General features: G+C 52.9%; 1 protein-coding gene across 2 annotated transcripts in view; it reads right to left on the reverse strand.

Annotated features, from left to right (window-relative positions):
- Nucleotides 1-17,964, reverse strand: part of CSMD2 (CUB and Sushi multiple domains 2) — a 483,560-nt gene that overhangs the window by 191,447 nt on the left and 274,149 nt on the right. For both annotated transcript variants that reach the window (XM_087820831.1, XM_087820830.1), the window contains exons 11-12: nucleotides 12,292-12,395; nucleotides 8,989-9,101 (exon numbers count right to left, since the gene is read on the reverse strand). In XM_087820831.1, the coding sequence (XP_087676957.1) occupies nucleotides 8,989-9,101; nucleotides 12,292-12,395 (217 nt within the window). The remainder of the gene's footprint in view (nucleotides 1-8,988; nucleotides 9,102-12,291; nucleotides 12,396-17,964) is intronic.

The raw sequence follows: 17,964 nt of genomic DNA on the forward strand, positions 1-17,964 counted from the left end.
ACCACGTTAGTCTACCCCTCCCAATTTCTCACCTGGATGGTGGCATCAGGCAAGAGCAGGTCCCCTGCCCCTTCCCTCTATTCTGTACTATAAGGAGCAGTGTGAAATTGCCCAGAAATAAAAATCCATTTATCACCCTGCCCTGCTCACTGGTTCTTTCCTAGTTCCCTAAAATCCACAGATTAACACTAACTCCTTGGCATGGCAGGACCTTCGCCTACGCCCTCCCACTCCAGCTTCAGCTTTGGCCGTCACTGAACTTGAGATTGGTACACATAAAACTGAGCGACCTGTGGGAGGCGAGACAGCGTGACGGTGACAAGCAAGGGCTCTGGTATCAGTGAGTGCTGGACCTAAATCTCAGCTCTGCGCTAAGGAGCGACCTGGAACCCATTCCTCAGTCTCTGAGCCCCCATTCTGTCATCTATAAAATGGAAGTGGTGATAACAACGCCCACCTTACAGGGTTGTTCTGAGGATTTAATGAGCTGTGTATATAAGACAATTGTCAAAATATCCGGCACGTGGCCCATGCCCAACCAGAAGGTGTTTCCTCATTGTCACGTTTGTTCTGTTGTTGGCAGAGCTCCGCCAGCTCTCCCATGTGGCTCTAACTTGGCACCTGCTGCCCCTCTGCTCCCGGATGAACACTCCCTGCTTGTCTACCAGACAGAGCATCATCTTTCAGTGTCAGCGCATGTGCTCCCCAAGCTGAGATCTTCCCAGGGACTGTCCCAGCCGACCCAGGAGCTCTCTCTCTCCCTCACTCCTAGCCTCCTTGGAAATTTCTGTTACAGCTGCAGCTTTGGCTTATGTTTCTCCCTGTGAAATAAAAAGTTTCTTGAGGACTGAGACAGGGTGTTTGAAATGTCTACTCCCAGCTTCTAGCGGGGTGCAGGGCACAGAGGAGACATTCGTTACATGTTTGAGGACCGACAGGGGAGGCTGGAAGGAGAGAAGCAGACAAGGAGAGGTGGAGGCAGAGAGTGCAGTTAGAACCTCAATGTGGAGGAAGTGATGGTGAGGGGACAGGCCAGCTGGTCTGAGGGAGACCACAGGGAGCCTGGTACAAGGACTGAAAGGTCCTTCATGCTTTATCTTGTACGCTGTCAGTTCCTCAAGGTGGGGAGTGGTGTTGATGATGCTCCCTAGAGAGCAGAAGGATGTCTCTAGAGCCAAGTGGTCCTGTGCATACTAAGCACTGCAGATCCATCAGCACAAACTGCTGGCGAGTGACCAGGCATCCTTGGTGCATTAAGGTGACTTGGTGCATTAAGGATACCTGGATCTCATGATTTACTTAGAACCACAGCCCGCTCACTCTTCTCCTTCTGATGATGGGAAGGACACAAGGAGGTAGGAGATACAAAGCATCTGCACGCATATCATGGGGTATTTGTACACCTCCCTTTGCACACGATTTTCACAAACAGGATGGAGGTGCGAGCGGATGAAGTGGCTGACATTCTTTCCTCCTCACCTCCTTCCTCCACAGCACTGTCCTGGGTGTCACAGGCTGAAGGACGCTGAGAAGAGGGGTGAATATGGGCACGTAGAATATCTAGGATGCCTCAAAGTTGCCTGCACTTGCCCCAAACTGGAGCTTGCCATTTGCAAAAGCCCACGTATTTGGCGAGTACACCTCACTGACAAATTATTTCCTGCCAATCTTTTTTTTTTTTTCAAATCCTCACCCAAGGATATTTTTTCCATTGCTTTTCAGAGTGGAAGGGAGAGAAACATCAATGTGAGAGGAAGACATTGATTGGTTGCCTCCTGCACGCACCCCAACCCGGCCGGGGACTGAGCCTGCAACCGAGGTACATGCCCTTGGCCAGAATCGAACCAGGACCCTTCAGTCCACAGGCCAGTGCTCCAACCACTGAGCCAAACCGGCCAGGGCTCCTGTCAACTTTTAATGCTGCAGCATCCTCTCAGCTGTTTGTCACCCCACCCCCAAGGGCCAGGAAAGATGGGCATAGTGTGGGTCCCACTGGGCTTTCCTGAGAGGAGGTAGCTGCTGCCTGGATCCAGGTAAACTCCAGCTCCCAGTGCCTGAGAAAATGTTCAGGGTATCATGGAATTTCAGTGAGTGCCTTATGAATGTGTCTGGTGTCATTCTTGGCTGAAGTTAGAAAGTTTGATCTTCTAAGCTTATGGGGATGAGACAAGAAGCAGCAGAGGTATCCTGAAAATAGAAGATTTGTGCTGAAAATGGTCACGCGCTTGATATTCCACTAGGAGGAAAGGCTGTGTCTGGGAAGGAGTGGGGTCAATGGTGCTGCCCTTGGCCTCCTTTCGGGCCCAGCTCCAGCAGTCTTTCAGGAGGCTCCCGAGCCCACCAGCAGAGGGATGGGGGCACTGCTGGCAGAGAGCTGGTCTTGGCCATTGTCTCCCTACTTGCTCTAAAACTTTATTTCTGTGCAAGTTTTAGCTTCAACCCTGCCAGCTTGCTAGGCCAATCTGTTCTCTTTCTCAGGGATGCCTGACCAACTCCTTTTGATCCTTCCAGCAAGTCTCAGTTTCAGAAACCAGCTCCTCCAGGAAGCTCTCCCTGATGCCCTCAAGCAAGATCACCCGCCCTCATGGATATTTCCCGTCTTCTCGCACTTCCTCCACTCTAGTGGAGACAGGCTATGACTCAGGAGAAGGCAAAGAGACTGTCTTCTTGTCCTGTGGCTCTGATACCCTGAACAGCGTCTGTGACACATAATAGGGGCTCAGACAGTACTAAATTCCCAGGGGACCTCATTTCCAACACGAGTCCCCTGGACTGCTGGGCATCCTTTCTGCATAACCGCTCCTCCCTCTCTCCAGGGTCAGAGTCCCAGCTCCTTCCTCCCTGGGCCAGTCTCCCAGATTCAGCACCAGGCTGCCAGATTCCAGGCTCCAAGTCAGGAAGCAAGGAGACTCCCAGATTGATGATAAAACTTGTTAGCAAGTTGTATGTAATTTTATAATGTTTCTGGTAAATGCTAATTGCCTGTTCCTTAAATATTTCTTGTTCGACTGGGAAGCAAAGAGATTGCAACTATGAATGCATTTCCTACAGCTGGCTGTCCCTGTGGAGGGGGACTGGGTTTCTAGGCTCAAAGTCCTCAGATATTGACGGAGCCTGAGTTCTCTCCCCCACCCCACCCTGGGGTTGTGGCAAACAGAGCTGGAAGAATTTTGGGGAAATAAGTCTCCCAATTTTCCCACTCCAGTGCCTATACTTTTAACAAAGGGGGAGGGGTGACACCTGCCTGCCCCCAAGGGAGCTTCTCCCTACCTGAACTGGGAAAGAGCGGGTACTGATGATGATGGGGCCAGGTATGCCTGGAGGAGGTCTCTGCCCTCAGGGACTTCATGCCACCTGCGAAACATCTGCATCCCTACTACCCTCCCATCCCTGAGCCAAGATGTCTACGCTGCATGGAACTTGACAGAAGCTGGGGTTAAAAGAGGGCCAAGAGGGGGCGCAGGTCCCTCTGAGGCTTGGGAAGAGATGAAGGAGAGGGGGGCAGGCCTTTAACTGTTTGCTAAATGCTAGGCCCTCTGCCGGGTGCTTCACTACCCTGAGTCCTTGTAAGACCCCTGTGAGATAAAGTTATCAGCCCCTCTGCACAATGAGAAAATCAGGCTCAGAGATGAGGGACTGACTGAAGACCACGCACAGAGGCGGAGGCAGAACTCAATTATAAGTTGGGTTTATCTGACCCCAAAGCCTAGGGGACAGCAGAGGAGTGGGTTCCCGGCACCTGAGTTCTGGGAGATGGTAAAGTGGGTAAAAGGGGACTGAGAGGGTGCTGAGGAAGGGTGCGCTGTTGAACCTGTGCAAAATGTTATTACAATTTAATTCTGTGAGCTTTTCTGAGCACATGTTGTGCGCTGGGCACTGGGTTAGGCCCTATGGACTATAGAGATTAATAAACTGGAATTCTACCTAGAATGGATTCATAAAAACCAGAATTTGGCTTGGAATTACCATCATGGAGAGCCTTGGATGCCAAGTGAAGGAATGTACTTTACCCTAAGGCGATGCGACTTTGTCATGAAAGTTTTTTTAAGTAGGAGGAAACAGTGCCAGGTTTGGATTCTGGGAAGATCACTGTGTTGCCTGTGGCAGATGGGTAGGGGTGGGGAGCAGCCTGGAGCCAGGGGAGGAGGCCTGTGCTGTCACTGAAATGAGAGGTGATGAGGGCCTCAGCCAGGGCAATGACAGGGGAGCTGGGATGCTGCAGCAGGAGAGCTGACAGAATCTGGGAGCGGGGTCAGAGGTGGGCGAGGGAGAAGGAGGAGGTGGAAAGGAGACCGAGTGATGGCATGGACGGTGGTGCTGTTCATCAAGATGGGGACACAGGGCAGGGGGGTGCGGTGGAGATGAAGAGCTTCATTTTGGATGGTGTGGACTGAATGTTTGCGCCCCCCTCCAATTGCTATGTTAAAGTCCTAGCCCCCAAGGTGGCTGTATTTGGAGATGGGGCCTCTAAGGAAGTAATAAAGGTTAAGTAAGGTCATAAGGGTGGGGCCCTGATCCCATAGGATTAGTGTCTTTATAAGAAGAGACAAAGAGAGCTTGTTTTCTCTCTTCCCATGTGAAAAGGCAGCCATCTGCAAGCCAGCAAGAGAGCCCGGACCAAACACTGAATCAGCTAGAACCTCACTCTCAGACTTCTAGCCTAGAATTGTGAGAAAATAAATTTCTGTATAAGCCACCCAGTCTATGGTATTTTGTTATGAGCAGACTAATAGAGATGGGTTATTTGAGATGTCCAAGGGAGAAGCTATATAAAATGTGTCACGGGTGGACTGAAATGCAAGTGGGGAATAGATTTGGAAGCCATCAGTATTTAGGTTGAGGCTGGAGCCATAAGAGTGGATGTGATCAACTGCAGAAGGTTCTAGAGAGAGGACAGAAGGCTAAGGACAGACACTGGAAGGTACCTGCTCTGAGGGGCAGTGAGGAACCACGCAGGCGCTGTGAGACAGTGGCCAGAGCAGTGTAGAAGCCCGGAGAGCAGCCTAGTGGGCAGAGTCGTATCAGATCCAGGGAATTCAATTACCCACCTTTTTACAGTAGAGGGGGCTCCCCACCATGAAGGTGTGAGACCGATGGGCTTCCCTCCTCCAATAAAAGGCCAATGGCATCCCAATGTTTGGCCCTTCATAGGTTCTTCTTCCTGCTGGACAAGGGGCTAATCTTCCATGAGGCCTCAGGGCTCCCCATGGCCTGGATCTGCCACTTCTGCCTCCACACCCTACACTATGGCCACAGCACACCATCTCATTTCTTGGCCAGTCTGGGGAGCGAGGGCCCTAGGTGGGGAGCACAGGCGTGAGGCAGGGACCTAGAACCAGAGCCTGTCAGGGTGAACACAGGCCATCTGCAGGCTGGCAAGCAGCCACGTGTTCCCAGGCTGAGGACACCCAGGTAGAGAGCAGTGGCAATCATGGAAGGTGTGGGTGGAGAGGAGCTTTAGTGGCCTCCCAGGGGAAGGTGCCTCTGGCCAGGCACCGTGTAAGGAGCCTTCTGTGATCTCGTTTCACTTTCTTAACATGCTATGATGTCATTATTATCTCGGTTTTACAAGTGGGGAAAATGAGGCTCAGAGATACCACATGACTTGCCTCAAGTCATGCTGCTGGGACCACGCTAGAATTCAACGGGTTGGGCTCAATTTCCGAGTCTGTTCTATCTTCTCAGAACCTGCTCCTTTTGTGCACAGAGCCCACGTAGCCCCTGCTTCATTAGCGATGCCTCTAAACACGCAGACTCTCTTCCTAACTTGTCCCAGGTCCCAGGAGAAGGCCTGCTGACACCAGGTCTGACCGGCAGTTGCACAGCAAGTTTTTAGACTGTGTCCATGTTGCTCGCAATCATAACCCCAGCACTCAGCACAGCGCGGTCATGTACCAGGAGCTTCATCAACACCGGCTAAGTGAAATGGTCAAGAACTAATGAACGAAGCCCTGACCTCTAGCAACAAGGATTCTGCGGCCATGACATATGGCCCGTTTGATTGGGGCAAAGCTTTGACTTTTGTAAAGATTTTATAGGAATTGAAATTCTGTCATTTTGGGAGGCTCTCAGTATAGGGGGAAATCATGGGCTTTGGAGCCAGAGAGACACGGGGTCGAATCCTGGCTCTGCCAGGTCCCTGACCTGTGTGTGACCCGGGCAGGTAACTTTACCCCTCTGAATCTCCAATTCCTCATCTGTAAACAAGCAGCCACTGTACAGCTGTGAGCACCGAATGAGATGACGGGTGCTTTTCAAACTAGTGGTCACCTGCAGGTTTCTCTTATAAGAGGGTTCACAAGGAATAGAGAACATAGAAGAAATGGAAATGGAGGCAGGGTCATTTCTTCCCTACTAGGCATCCCCGAGGCCAGCATGGTGGTCGCTGAGGACACCAAGTCTTTCTATGACACCGAAAGCCCCGAGATAGTGAACATAAAGCTCCTTGCACAGGGTGGGCTCCCAACAGACGAAAAGTCTCTTTCCATTCCAATGAAATCACACCAAACAAGTCTAATTCCTCTTCCCCATGTAACAACCCTTCGAATATTTGGACACAGCTCTCAGGTTTCTCCTGGGTCTACTTCCCCCCGAATAAACATTCAGGGCTTGCTCACCTTTCTCACTGGCTTGACTTATGCCCTCTCCTTGTCCACCTCAAGCTGCGATCCCCACACCCGAGTTCAATTCTCTGATGCCTGATCAGAACAGGATACAGCACACTAACTCCCCGGGATCAATCCTAGTAGCTAAGTTTTCAAACCTTAAACACACTTCACCTTTCTCCCTGCTTCATCTGGTCATGGTCACTTAGCCCACAGCCCGTCCCCATCGAGACTTTCCGCATGCCGACTGGTCACTGGCCTGTCTTTCACGCTCACGCCATTTACATCTAATCTGAGCCACTGATAAAATATGGACAGATCAAGGGCATGCGGATGACACAAGATCTTTCCTCCTGCCTCTGGAAACATTCACTGCGGGATACCCACAGAAGCTCAGAAATAGGGGAACCTTAGAAACCTCCTGTCCAAGTTCATTTCCAAAGTGTGAGTGTGGCAGCTTGGACCTGAACCCGGATCTCCCGATTTCTTGTCTGATGCGCTTGCTGTGGCCCCGCAGCTGCTTGTGTGTAACTCTGTGCACCGGAAGAGCCCACTCCTCCAGCTCCCTGCACACTCATCACTCGCTCGTCACACTGCATGTGCAACACTCCTTACTTTTGCATTCTTTAAATGCAACCCTCACAGGAGCCCTGGAACCTTGGTTGTGTTATCTCCACAGATGAAGAAATGGAGCCCTAGAGAGGCTGCCTGACCTGCCATGGAGCTAGAGTGAGAGAACCAGGCTCTGAGCTCAGCGCTTGGCCCCCAATAGATGTTCTCTGCTCGCTGTTCTGTCTCATCCAGACACATGCTTCCTGTTCTTGGAACCGCATTCATCGTCCTTACCCCAGTGGGCACGGTGGTGTGTCAGTGTTAGTGCAGGAGATACGGGCTGGCCTCCTGTTATGGGTTGAATTGTGTTCCCCAAAAGATATGTTGAATCCTAACCCCTGGTAACTGTGAGTATGACTTTATTTGGAAATAGGCTCTTCATGGAGGTCATCAAGTTAAGATGAGGTCCTACTGCAGTAGGGTGGGCCCTTTAGCCAATATGACTGGTGTCTTATAAGAGGGGGAGGGAGACACATAGGGATGTATATGACAACAGGAGCAGAGACAGAAGTGCTACAGCTACAAGGCAAAGAATGCCAAGGACTGCTGGAAGGATCACCATGGACGCTAGGAGGAGGCAAGGAGGGATGCTACCCAATGTCTCAGAGGGAGCACGGCCCCTCCTGACACCTTAGATTCAGACTTCTGGCCTCCAGAACTGAGAGAGAATACATTTCTGTTGAACTGAGCCATCTAGTTTGTGGTTCTTGTTAGGGCAGCTCTAGGAAACTCACACATGTCCTGTGCGCCCAGTTTGGACAGAGAGTCCAGGACCTGGTACAGAAGAACCCTTGGACCACTGGGGGTGTGAGGCACATGGAGCAGAATGAGTCCTTTGGCACTGCTCCCCCTAAACAGTCTCTTGTAGATGAGCAGGTCTCTGAGTGGGGGTGCAGGAAGGACACCTCTCCCTCCTGTCTCTCTAGTGGCCACTTTGTCCTCTGAGAGTCTTAAGGCCCCCTTTCTTGATAAAGCCCTTCCTGATGCCCCAGAAAGGATGGCTGCCCTTCTCCGTGCCCCAGGGGCTCTGTTTGCCACACCCCCTGTCAGCAATAGCTCAAGTGTTCCTGCTTCTGTCTCACTGCGTGCGAGAGGGCTGCCCCTTGCGGCAAGTGCCTGGAGCTGATGAATCTGTTGCCTAGTGCTGGTGTGGATCTGGCACCTAACAGGGCCTTAACCAATCCCCAGGGGATGGCTTTTCCCCTTCTTGTGGGGATTGGCGTTAGCAGTCATCAGCCAACAGGAGGCATGGAAGGGTGACAGTAGTGGCATCTCTTGGGCCCTGGAGTCTGCCATCCCCTTAATGCCTGCTTCCATCAAGAGGTGAAGGTCACCATCATCTGTATCCTCATCAGGTCACCAGTGGTGTGCCTGCCCCAAGCCCTGTGCACAGTCCCTCATCACTATGACGTCCCAATAGGGTAACTTGGGAAGCTCCTATCTCTAGACAGAAAATAACAGAGGCTCAGAAGTTTACGGGGCCTTTTGAAGGTCTCCACAAGCCAAGTATGAGTCGGGATGGAACTGATGTATGTGCCCAGTGCCGTGTGTCCAGTATTATAAGTGATTTATCTCAGATAATCCTCAAAACAACCCAGGAAGCCCACTGGACAAAGACTGAGGCTGGGGATCAGAGACGTCAAGAGCTCCCATGTGCCTAAGCAGAGGAAGCCAGTGAAGAGCCGAGTCAGCAACCCCGGGCTAGCTGACCCACATCCAGACCCCAGGCTCTGACTCCAGGGCGGTCCCTCGGCTCCCCAGGAGTAGTTACCTTCGTAAGAAGCCTTGAATCCCAGGGAGCTGCCGCTGCTGTCGGTCTGGAAGAGGAGCCACATTTGATGGTTGGTGCTGACAATGAGATCTGGGACCGATGTACCTGTCAGGCTGTCAGGAGAGACAGAGTTAGAGGTGTGCACCCCACCGTGGCACCCCAACAGAATGACTGCCGGGCCGATGACACCTAGAGGAATATCTCGGGGGCTAGGCCCACTCTCTGAGCTCCACAGTGTTTCTGACGCTGGAGCCCAGGGGCATGTGCTCCACTTGATGGGAGACTCAGCGCCTCTCCCCCTTGGCCATGGCAGAGCTTGAATCTCAACTTTTACTCCCTCTCCCAGATCGCAGCGCTCATGAGAGAAACTGTGTCCTTGCTGGCTTGGGGGACAGGGCTAGCTGAAACCAGAACTAATCCTGGGGTATCTACACTCCTGTAACCTCCAATGTCTCATGTGAACTGTACTGCAGGAAAGAGACAGAAACCCCTTCTCTCGGTTGGAACCCAGTCGTTCCTCTAATGAGACATGTTTCCCGTCTAGTACAAGAAGTGAGGCTTAAAACACAGCCGTCACCCCAGGCCACATTTTCCTGAAGAGTTTTAGCATGAAGAGCTTCTGATTCGACTCATGTTTTCCAGGCACCTACCGAAGTGAGACTGCTTCACATCCATTATCTCAAGACCATTATCTCATTTAATGCCCCAGCAGCCCAGTGAGGTAGGGGTTACTTTATCCCCGCTGTAGAGATGAGAAGATAAAGGAACCAAGTGGGCAGTGGCTTTCCTGGTCAGTTTGCTGGCGAGTGGCAGAGCCAGCGTCCACTGCACAGGCTGGGTTTCTGGAAGAAACCTGGCTTCCTCTTACTGCAGAGACCAGGAGGTCACCAGCACAGGTCGAGGCTAGAGGGCTGTGGAGGTGGAGACTGCGTTAATGGGTCTGCTCTCCCCTGGGGTGGGGGTACTGAGTTGGCTGCAAAGAGATGTTCAACACACCACAAGGGCCGTGGGGGTGAGCTGGAGCTGGGACAGGCCACGTGGAGAACACCAGCCCGGACTGTGTGACATCCCTGATCTGTGGGCTCACACATGCTGTAATGAGTCAAGGTGGAGGCCAGGCCAGGGTTGGCTCTTGTTCCGGGGTGGCAATAAGCAAGAGAGAAGGCCAAGGCCTCTGCTTTTCCTGTTTGACCCAATAAGGACAACAAAGGAGCCTGACTATTTTGTACGTGTTTACCTGAAGGTTTGAGATTGACCCTGGCCCAAGGAGATCTGGGGGTGGTGTGGGAGCCCCTGGGCTGCTATAGAACTTGTTGGTAGCTCACTCACACTAGGTTGGTCCAGAGATCTGGGTAAAAGCCCTGGCTCTGCTGCTCTTTGCTGTGGGAACTTGGGCAAGTGGCTGTGCCTCTCTGGGCCTTCTCACTCCATGTAAAATGAGGGGATTGGGTTGTATGATCCCCAAGTCTTTTCAGCTTTTCTGCCCTAAGGTTCTCCCTATGGAAAAGCACAATGGGGTCATGGAAGGAGACAAAGATGGGATCCTTGCCTCTTGGGCATACTGAGCTAATGCACCATAGCGGTCAGCCATCCAGGGCAGGTGAGTGATGGGGATGCACCAAGAGGAGGGGAGAGGTGGGTGTGATGGCTACTTGATGTGTCAATTTGCCAGGGCCCTGGGGTACCCAGATATCCAGCCAAACATTATTGTGGGTGTGCCTATGTTTTTGGATGAGATTAACATTTAAATTGATAGATGGAGTAAGCAGATTGCCCTCCCCAGTGTGGGTGGGCCTCATCCAATCAGTTGAAGGCCTGAACTGAACAAAAAGGCTGACGTTCCCCTGAGTGAAAGAGGATTCTTCCTGTCTGCCTGAATTCCAGCTGGGACATTGTGCCCCCCCCCCCCCCCCCCCTTGGACTTGAACTGAAACATCAGCTCTCTCTGGGTCTTGAGCCTGCTGGCCTTTGCACTAGAATTACATCATCACTCTCTGGGTCTCAAACCTGCTGACTCACCCTGCAGATCTTGAGGCTTGTCAGCCTCCTTAACTGTGTGAGCCAATTCCTTATAATAAACCCTTTTCTCTCTATACATCCTACCAGCCCTGCTTCTCTGGAGAACCCTGATTAATGCAGTGGAACAGGCAGGGGCCGATGCCCTGCAGGCTCACATTCCATTCTTTTCTCCTGAGACACCCCAAGTCCTAGCCATGTCACCTGCCTCAGTGGGTAACATCATGACTCCTTTAACTACCTGGATAGGATCTTCTCCAGGTAGGTATGAGGAAGGTGCAGTAAGTTCCCAGAACAGAACCACTCCTGGAGACAAGCCAACTATTGCTGAATAGCTATCTTTCATGCATCAAAACCAGAGGGCATTAGCTTGGAGCTAGCCTGGCTGGGACGGGGTATGGCAAGGGACACTATCCCTCAGTGAAATCAAAAGACACGAACTCAAGTGCTGATTCTGCCACCCATCATCTTTGCAACCATTAGGCCTCAGTTTCCTCACCTGTTAATTAGGGATAATACCTTTCTCACAGGGCTGCTGTGGGATTTAAATGAGATGACTCTGATGGGAAAGTTCTCATCACAGTGCCTGGGCACATAGTAGGTGCTCAGCATATGTGAAATCCCCTTCTTTTTGGCAGGGGAGATGGATGAGGTCAGGCATGTCTCTCTGAAGCTGGACCACATGCATCAAACAAGAGCATCTTCCTGCTTCATGTCAGGCTACTGGTGGGCAAAGAAGGAGCCAAGACCCGATGTAATGGAATCCAGGACAGCCTGATGTCCTCCTCTCCCCTGACCAGGCCATGCCATACCAGTTTTTCTGGGCTCAGAAAAGGTGGCCACTACGCTCACGTGGCCCTAATTCCCTGGAACCACCCATTTCCCAGTTAAGAGCATGCAGGGAGGTTAGCAAAACACTTTTACTGTCTCTGTCGGAAGTCAGATCACCACGGACATACTCGGCCTTGAGGAAAAACTGTTGGGTGGCAGAAGGAGGGTCTGCGTAGAGGCAGCCACACAAAACCTCCATCTCCCGGCTCCCTAAGAGACTGCTCATCGCGTACACATTTCCTGCGAATTCCTAGTGAGAATCTGGCCAGTGTTCTCCACCCCTGATTGGGGCAGAGACAGGCAGAGGGACTGTTGCTGAAACGAGGGGCACTACAGGACACCTGTCCTGGTCGCGGTGTAGTCTGGGGGACCAGGTGGGCCCGGCAGCCCATCCAACCTCCTTCAGCCAAGGCATTCGTAAGCCGCCCGCCCAGCTGCTCGCTCTGCGTTACTTACACGTACAGAACTGTTTTCTGGTCCCCGTCCTGCCCACCATCCCCGACCGTCAGGGTGTCATAGCCCCTCTCCAAGTCAAACTCCTCGAAGGCGAGCTTGATCACCTAGGGAGGGAGCACGGGATTAGGGAGCAGGCAGGGGCAGCGGCAGAGGCCCTCAAAGCCCTGAGGACGGCGGGAAGCTTCCTCACTGTGTCCCGACGCCGAGGGTCCCCATGACGCCGTCCTACAGGACCCTCGATCCAAACCGAGCATTTCCATGCCAGCATTTTGAGTGTGAACTATTTCTCTCCAGGCTGCACAGTCTCTGGGGTCCCCTGATGTTTTCCAAAGATGCTCATGGCACATCTGCCCAATTCTGGGGGCTGTCATGGCAACACCAGGCACATATGGCCGACTCCGAGACGATCAGACTCTTCCTTCGTGCTTTAATGCACAGGCATCCCCGTGGGCTTGGTGGCAATTCTTCAGGCCACATGTGGAATCTCCGCTGTCTTGCCCCCGGGGACCTGCAGACCTCTCTCAGCCTCTCCCCTGCCTGCCTTTCTCCACCCTCTGTTTGCTTATTTGTTGAATAAATGAATGTTCTAGGAAGGAGATTTTGACGAGATTCTTCTCTCTCTCTCTCTCTCTCTCTCTCTCTCTCTTTAAATCCTCATTGAGGACATTCTTCCATTGATTTTTAGAGAGTGGAAGTGAGGGAGGAGGGGGAGCGAGAGAAACGTCGATGTGAGAGACACATCAGTTGGTTGCTGCCCACACATGCCCCAGCTGGGGATGGAGATGGAGCCTGCAACTGAGGTACGTGCCCGAGGCTGGAACTGAACCCGAGACCCTTCAGTCCGCCGGCCGCGACGCTAACCACTGAGCAACCAGCCAGGGCAGGATTCTTCTCTCTTAACTTGCTTTAGTCCTGCCTTCCATAAATATTTACTAAGCACTCACCATATGCCAGCCTAGGAGATGGGGTTTCAACAGTGGGGTTCAACACTGTCCCCACCCTTGGTGAGCAGGGGAGATAGAAAAGCAAACTGACAACCGCAACACAGGGTAATGGACACCATGGCAAAGGCTGGGGGCCTGTGGCTCACTGTCCTGGGGTGGTGGCAGGAGGGAGGCTCTTCGTGATGGTAGGGGTCTGAGAATCCTGAAGGCTACGGAAGACTGGCCAATGGGGGATGCTTGGAGAGGGACAGGTAGCTTCTGAGGAGTCAGGTGCACAAGATATGAGCTGTGGCAGACATGGAACATTCCAGAACAAGAGTTCAGTGTCTCTCAAAGGCAGATTGACAAACTAAGCACACCTGCTAGTGGCCTCACTTGGGAGTGGGGGACAATGTAGTTGGTCCTTCAGTGCAAGGAGGTGTCTCAAGGAGGCCAGGACTAGAGAAGTTTGCTTGGAGCTAGGTCCAAAGGGTCTCATAACTTCCCCTGCCCCAAAGAGTTGGGGTTCATTCTGAGGGCGCGGTAGAACAGTTTTAAACAATGGGTCACAGGGACATACAGGTGCTTGAGAAAACAGTCTGGCTGTTTTCCACATCATGTGGAAACCGATGTGGCAGGAATGAGGCAGAGGTGGTGAGGATGCTAGCAGGCCGTTGTGGTGGCCCAGGCGAGGGATGGAGGAGGGGAATGGGTCACAGGGCAGGGACACGGGTCTGAGAATCCCATGCCGGTGTGAGGGCCCCAGCAACACTGGGGGCTTGGTGACTTGATGTGTGGGGGCTGAGGGACAGGGAGAGATTCATGAAGACTTGCAGGCTTCTGGTTTGGGCAACTGCGTGGTTGGGTGGTGGTGCCATTCACAAAGACAGGACACACAGAGGCACCACTGCCCATGTCTAATCAGTCTCTTCCTGTCTGTGGCAACCTGGGTTCACTCTGATGAAGATCTTCAGCCTCCCAGTGGGGAGTAGAGAATTCCTGTGGGCAGTTTTTCCAAGTTGTGCAGGTTGCCTCCATCCAAACCAAACAGTCCAGCACCTACACACTGCCAGGGTGCCAGCAGAGTCTCACCCCAAGGTGCCTCCAGCTGACACAGAAGCACACAGTTGCTGCACTCATTCATGAGCCCGGGTACCGTGTACTCGGGACCCTTGCACCAGCATGGGGTTCACGGAGAGGAGCATTTCTGTGTAAGTATGTCCCTGGGCAGGGACAGACAGGACAGATGAGGGGGTGAGGGCACTGGCTGGGAGAAAGGTTAAAGCAGGCTTCCCAGAGGAAGGGTAACCCAGGCTGAGTTTGGGAGATGAACTGAATTCAATAAATGGGTAAGGAAGGGAAAGCAATCGGGCAGAGGGAGGAGCAGTGACCCAGCAAAGGAGTGGAGGGGGGATTTGTCCAGAGACTCCTAGTTGATCTCGAGTTGTTTAACTGAGGGGTGGGGCTGACGAGAGAGAAGTGAGAGGAGCCAGCTTAGGAGGGGCTGTCATGCTAAGGAGCTGAGCTTTGTCCTGAAGACGGGAGGGTTATGGAAAAGCTGTAAACAAAGTATGATGTGAAAACTGTTGTTTTAGGAGTGACAGCATTGAGGGATGTTGGAAAACCAGACAACTCGGTGATAGCGATAAGGCAGGTGAGGGGGGTGTGGGCCTGAAGCAGGCAGCAGGTGGGGTCCTTAGAAAAGGGGATGGAGCGTAACTGTCGGCAGTGAATGGGTGCTGGGCGCTTGTGGCTTTCCCACTGAGCAGGTGACGTGCCCCCCATGTTCCCGGATGGCTAATGTCATCATCCTGAGGCCACCGGCTCAGGCTGGAATCTCCTTCTCGCCCCTCACCCTCAGTCCCGCCTACAGAATGACGCCACCATCTCCTAGCCCGGCACACAGCCGCCCTCTGCCCTGCACGCCTGTGTCGCTACCTGAGCTCCCGGGCGCCCCCTGCAGCCCTCTGTCCCGCCCCCACCCCCAGCAGTGTCTCCGGGTCCCCCAGCCCTGTCCTCCATGTGCTCCCCCAGGAGCCTCCGTCTCAGCTCCGCGTCAGCACTGACCTGCCTACCTGGTCTCCGCACCGTGAACTCTTGGAGGGCAGGGGCTGACTCACCGGCTCTCCCGCCAGCGCCCGTCACATGCCAGGCATCTGCCCAGGGCTCGGACAGTGCTGAAGGGGGGAACACCTTTCAAACCTCGCCCGATTCTCCAGCATGGACTGAGTGCTAGGTCCCCGGGTCCCTCGCAAGAGTTAGCACCTAGCCAGGGGTGGGGAACATCTGCCCGCAGGCTGTATATGGCCCGCAAAATCATTTGGTCTGGCCCTGCCAAGGCAACCGCAGGTGGGACTTGAAATTCAATACATCTAGGAGCTTTTTTCATAGCTAATTTTTGATAATTTTGTATGGCCCGACAATGAGACAATGATGTTATGAATATCCAAATGGCCCTTGGCAGAAAAAAGGTTCTCCAACCCTGATCTAGAACAAAGGTAGGCAAATTATTCCTGTGAAAGGCCAGATAGTGAACCCCCCCCCCCCCCCCCCGCAGAACATGTGTCTGTTGCAGAGTGAATGCTGCCATACACAGTACGTACACAAATGGGCGTGGCTGTGTTCCAATAAAACTTTATTTATAAAAAATAAGCAATAAACTGGATTTGGCCCATTAGCAATAGTTTGCTGACTCCTGGTCTAGAAGATTCTCTGAGACACTTAATCACAGTTTTGACCTCTCCTTGTGAGATTTCCTCATTACAAGAGCTCACACCCACAACATACTTGACTCTGTTCTGAGCTTTTTACACACATCAACTCATGTAAAACTTACAAGAGCTACTATGAATACCTCCGTTTTACAAATGGGAAAGCTCAGGCACAGAGCCCTTAAGCAACTTGCCTAAGATCACACAGCTAAGTGGTAGAACCTGGGACTCATCAGGCGGCCAGAGGCCAGGCTCTTTGCCACTCTGCTCTACTGCCTCCTAGTGTCCCTGTGAAGAGTTGGTCCCTGAGGTAGGGAAAATAACTTAGCCTCTCAAACCTTCCCTAAGCCCTTTATCTGGAACCCAGCAGCTCAGCAAAGACTTGTTGCACGTAAAATACTGCACGCAAGGCCGGCAGTGCCTCCTGCAGGAGAAGGGGCCTGGCCTCTGCGGGGACTATGGGTCTTGGCTGCAATTTCTCGCTACCACCACCCCCTTCCAGCCAGCCCTGGGGAAGAGAGCACAGGCTCACCACGCCACTTCCAAAAACGAGAGCATATGATGACTAGGTCTATAATGGGAAAACACTGCCTTGAAGGCCAGAGCCCAGAGACACAGAATGATTCACATTCTATGCCAGAGCAGCCATTGGTGTGAACTGCATTTCCGAGCATCTGACCCTAACACAGAAGCTAATCACACCAAGCAGACAGTGCACACGACCTTGTGGCTTTGGGATGGGTCCCAGTGCACAATGTACCAATGTTTCCAGGTTTTTCCCCTTTCTTTGGCCTTTGTTTAAACACAGGATCCCATAATGACTCACTAACTAACATGCAGATCCATTAAGCTCCCCAAACGCCTTTCTGAGGCAGGAGAGTGGCAGAACCTGCAGTAGGCATGATCAAAGAGGTACATTTTTATACAGCTCAGACCCGACCTTACACCCATTAGATAAAGGAATGAATGAACCCATCATCTAGGACATACTGCTGAGCACCTGCCATGTGCCCAGCGCCGAGTTGGCTGCTTCCCCTAGGCTAGCTGACCTGCCTGAGAACTGAGAGCAGAACCCAAATGCCAAGGGCATGGCGCAGATGGTGAGCGCTGGAGGTTCTCGAAAATGGGAGAGATGGAAGGTGGTCATAGGAAGGAGGTGGGTGGGCCCACCAGGCCTTGCAGGATGCAGACTGGGGTGGGCTCTGTTCAGAAAAACTGTGAGCATGAGTAGCAGGGAGTATGGGATAGGAGGGGAGGGGAGGGGAGGGGAGGGGAGGGGAGGGGAGGGGAGGGGAGGGGAGGGGAGGGGAGGGGAGGGGAGGGGAGGGGAGGGGAGGGAAAGCGGCCTGGCAGGGCAGAGCAGGCAGTGTGGACTTGAGGGCGAAGATGAGGGGAAGCTATAACTCAGCAGGAAGGGAGGGCTGGAGGCAGAGACACTTGCCAGGAGCAGGTACACGGGCCGAAAGTGGGAGCAGGGCTCAGGGAGAGCCTGAATCTGTGCTCACTGCAGAGGGCAGGAGCGGGGAGAGTCCTGATGATGGAACCCTTCAGCACACAGCCGCCTTTCCCGAGAACAGTGGGGGATGGGAGTGGGACCACGGATGCCCACCCTGGGTCCCAGAGGACATCTCTCTCGCTTCCTGAGAACTGGCCAGAACCAGCCAAAAGACAGGGATCCTGGTCTTGCCAGCCTGTGCCCAATGTTTCTGTGAGGCTGCAGAGGGCCTGACAGCTCACGGGCACTTTGGGGGAAGGCGAAGCCCCGAGAGCTCTACAGTGAGTCTGTTTTGTCCAGTGACCGCGTTTCTACAACAGCCTCCTAGCTGGGCTCCCTGCCTCTGCCGCCCATCCTTCACTCGGTTCCCAATCTCTGTGCCTCACTGCCCCTAGAGCAGGTGCTGGATAACTGTGGCTCAGGGGCCAAATCTGGCCTGTGGCCTGTTTTTGTATGCCTCTTGAGTTAGGGAGCTTTCTTGTATTTTTAAAGGATTAAAAAAATAAAGCACCACAAAGAAGACTGTGCAACAAAAACCTCACGT

This window comes from Miniopterus natalensis, chromosome 9, assembly GCF_054644295.1.
Source record: "Miniopterus natalensis isolate mMinNat1 chromosome 9, mMinNat1.hap1, whole genome shotgun sequence".
In the NCBI taxonomy this organism is placed as follows: Eukaryota; Metazoa; Chordata; class Mammalia; order Chiroptera; family Miniopteridae; genus Miniopterus; species Miniopterus natalensis.